General features: G+C 47.0%; 1 protein-coding gene across 2 annotated transcripts; it reads right to left on the bottom strand.

Moving 5' to 3' along the window:
* Nucleotides 1-938: 938 nt before the first annotated feature.
* On the bottom strand, nucleotides 939-3,395 carry HMGB2 (high mobility group box 2). 2 transcript variants are annotated; one of them, XM_020997868.2, is made up of 5 exons: nucleotides 3,244-3,395; nucleotides 2,483-2,648; nucleotides 2,048-2,193; nucleotides 1,712-1,886; nucleotides 939-1,475 (listed from the first exon to the last, which is right to left on the bottom strand). In XM_020997868.2, the coding sequence occupies exons 2-5, from the start codon at nucleotides 2,630-2,632 to the stop codon at nucleotides 1,323-1,325; spliced, it is 624 nt and encodes a 207-aa protein (XP_020853527.1). In that variant the 5' UTR covers nucleotides 2,633-2,648; nucleotides 3,244-3,395; the 3' UTR covers nucleotides 939-1,322. The 2 variants fall into 2 exon arrangements, with proteins under 2 accessions (XP_020853527.1, XP_020853526.1); XM_020997867.2 differs by having other exon boundaries at nucleotides 2,483-2,652; nucleotides 3,244-3,394.
* Nucleotides 3,396-3,672: the final 277 nt, after the last annotated feature.

Genomic DNA, 3,672 nt, shown 5'->3' with positions numbered 1-3,672 from the left:
AAACATAATACTGATCTTCGAACTGTTTCAACCTGAAGAACTGGGTTGGGGAAGAGGAATTAATTCCTCTGCTCATCTAATCCAGCTGATGTGAATCAACTAAAGCCCTTGTCTATTTGACTGAAATACCTGAACTTCAGAGTAAGGAATTATAGGAAAAACTCAAATAATCAGGGTGAATTGTTTCCCTTTAGATACCAAGCCTGAATTTGTATCCAACATACTAGCAGCATATTACAAACTACACATAACCAAAGCTGAAAAAGGTGAGGAATGTGAATGTTAACTTCTATTTAGGAAATGGCATTATGTAGAAACTGAAATTTTTAGTTTATGTTCAATTGCACATTCTTTTTTTTCCCAATTGCACATTCTGCAAAAATCTCTGAAACTTTATAACCAATTAGCAGCTCTCATTTAAACATACAAGGTTGCCAGACTAAACTCATGACAACTGCTTTCTTAAACTGATAAACTAGTATTTCCCCAGTACTAGACTTGACCCACAATTTCAAATTCCAATTAAATACTAACACTTGTTTTTCCCCCAAATATGTTATGCTTTGGCCACAATGTATAAATATACAATCATCTTAAATGACTTCTGCCTCTCTCTAATCTCAAGAAAAGCTCAGCTGGAAATTATCTAAAAAAAAATTCTAGCTGTAGGTGAACTGAGTTCAAGATTATAGATGCTGAGAAAAGATTCTTTCAGTTTTTAAAAACAAAACACTACTAGCTCAAGAAATTGTGGGCCCTTTAAAAACACAGAACTTGAAGGAACTTTAACCACTTTTTTTGGCCCCTTCACTTTACAGATAAGGGAGCTGGAGGCTTAGAGAGGTAAGTGACTTGCCCGAGGTCACAACTTTTATGCTATTGTTCAAATGACTGATCAGCTAAATTAAAAGTAGTTAAATTAGGACAATAAACAATAGTAATGTACATCATTTTATTACAAAATATTTTATCTTAAAAAAACAAAATGCAACATTCTATAAAACTTAAGATTTGCTATGATACTACTTCCTAGGCCTTTACTGTACTACAACAATACACTGTCAAGAAATTCAAAAGAAACCATTAAATATGCAGAAACATTCAACATCAGAAGCTTTAAAATCTATCTGGAGTGGCCCCTCAAAAGCTTCTGCTTACATTAAAAAATAGAGGTTCTCCCTACAAAGAATCAATCACGTTACCTATACACAAGTCTGTACAGTTTTTATACTGAAGCTAACAATGAGCTGCACTTGAGTTCACATTCTTAGCAAAACAATGACTTTCATCACACACAAAAATCTTTACAGCAGGATATTCATTTACTCTTCATCATCATCCTCCTCATCCTCATCTTCCTCATCTTCATCTTCTTCCTCCTCATCAGGTTCATTCTTCTTCTTAGATCCTGTTGGCCTGCCAGGGCCCTTCTTTCCTGCATCTCCCTTGCCCTTGGCACGATATGCTGCAATATCCTGAAAAATAAATATATTTTGATTTCAGCATCTAGTGGCATTACTCAATCATGTAACTAAAGAGCAAGGCTTCATTTGGCTAGTAACCAAAAATTGTGATGGAATTTCCCCCCTGAAAATGTGGCTAACAATTACAAGGGCTATTCTAAAACACATAAAAAGCATTTTTAGATTCATAAAAAACTTCCTAAGTATATTTACCAGTAAGGAAAAAAAAAGAGAGATGTTTATTATACCTTTTCATATTTCTCCTTTAGCTTAGCAACTTTCTGTTCGTAAGGCAGTTTGTCTTTGGCAGACTGTTCAGACCACAGTTCCCCCAATTTCTTAGCAGTATCTCCAATAGAAAGGCCTGGGTGCTCACTTTTGATCTTTGGACGATGTTCAGCACAGAAGAGGAAGAATGCAGATCTGAAACAATGAAGTTCAACTTAATTTCATGAAGCACGTATCACATATGCCAAGGTACAAGAAATATGTCCTGAAGGACAAACAAAAAAATACGACCCTAAATTGAGAGAATTCGATTTACTACTGACTGATGAAAAATTCAAGTGGTTAAAACGACTTACGGTGGTCTTTTGGGAGCATTAGGATCCTTTTTCTTTCCTTTCTTATCACCTTTGGGAGGAACGTAGTTTTTCATCTCCCTATCATAGCGAGCTTTATCTCCTTTTGCAAGGTCTTCAAACTTGGACTTTTCTTTTGCAGACATGGTCTAAAGACAATCGGCGTTAAAAATACACATTAATGCCATCAAGATTTTAACCTGTTCCTTTTCAACACAAGCTTCACCAATTCACTTAATCGGACAAATCACTTTAACGCAATGTATAACATTTTTAAGACAGTCTAACGAAGGGGGGAGTTTTAGCTTTGGTCAACATTTCCCAAAACATTTCAGGCCGTCATCACGTTTTACCAGCCGGGCCCGTGTAGACGCGCCTAAGGAGCACGCAAGCCCGGAGAGCTCGGGGCCCACCCCGGCCGCCCCCGCCCCGCCTCACCTTCCATCTCTCCGAGCACTTTTTGGAGAACTCGGCGAAGTTTACTGGGGAGTCCGGGTGCTTCTTCTTGTGCTCCTCCCGGCATGTCTGCACGAAGAAGGCGTAGGAGGACATTTTGCCCCTCGGCTTGTTGGGGTCTCCTTTACCCATCCTGACCCGCTTCTCTCTACCTTCGGGCGACAAGGTAAGGCGGCGCGAGGTCAGGCCCGGAGCCGCGGAGAGCCCGCCCAGCCCCGCAGCCGCTTCCCGCCGAAATCGCGGCTCCGCTCCCCCCCCCACCGCCGGCCCGGCCCCTGAGGGGCCCCTCCCCGGCCCCGCCTCCCTTTTCCGACAGGGCCCGACCTGGGCCTCACAGACCTCGGTGCCCCCCCAGCCTCCGCCCCTCTCGGCAGCTGCCGGGGGCGGAGCTCCCTCGGCGGGATAAACACACAGCGCGCCCCGCCCCGCTCCCCTGCGACCCTTCCCTGGGCTGCAGGGCCCCGGCTGTCCCGCTACTGCGGTCTCCACGGCCAGGCCGCACAGTGGAGCCCCTTCACGGCCTCCGTCCCGCGGGCGGCGAGACTCCGCGTCCCTCGAGCGGGGCCTCCGGCCAACCACTTCCCCAGTGTGGCCTCTTCCAGCCTTCCCCTCCGCAACTCCGGTGCCCCCGCGGCCCCGCCAGCCGCCCGAGCCGGGGCGGAGTCAGCAACTCCCGAGTCCTGACTCTGAGGGCAGCAAGCGGGGGGGGTCTCGGTCCCCTCCACGGGGGCGCCGACTCTTGCCTGCTGTAGGAACTCCTCGGGTTCCTCACGGTGCGCGGCGCAGCGCTTCCTCCTCACTCCGGGGCTCCTGCAGCGAAATGGTTTATCTCTAACGCAATGCCCAGCCTCTTGTTTTGCACTGTTCTCCCCGCCACTGCAACTTGATGCTTCGCGTTACGGTCCCCGCCCCCCAGGCTCTTCTGATTGGCCTTGAGGACTGTTCGAATCCCGTCGGTCACCGCCCCTCTGAATCCCCCAGCGTTCAATTGGTCGACGGCGCAGTGCGCGCAGCCCTCTCGCCGGAGCCTAGCACGTTCGGTTGCTCTTTCAGGTCGTTAACTCCTAGACCCGTTAGAACCGGTCAGGAGAGGAATGAAGAGCTCGGCCCTAATTGGGGGCGGGCGCGTTTGAAAAATGGCGGGCCAGGCGCTGATTGGCTGGGACGGTAAC

This window comes from Phascolarctos cinereus, unplaced genomic scaffold, assembly GCF_003287225.1.
Source record: "Phascolarctos cinereus isolate Bilbo 61053 unplaced genomic scaffold, phaCin_HiC Scaffold_9;HRSCAF=440, whole genome shotgun sequence".
NCBI lineage: Eukaryota > Metazoa > Chordata > Mammalia > Diprotodontia > Phascolarctidae > Phascolarctos > Phascolarctos cinereus.
The sequence above is the reverse complement of the archived record's forward strand: the minus strand, read 5'-3'. Positions and strand labels throughout refer to the sequence as shown.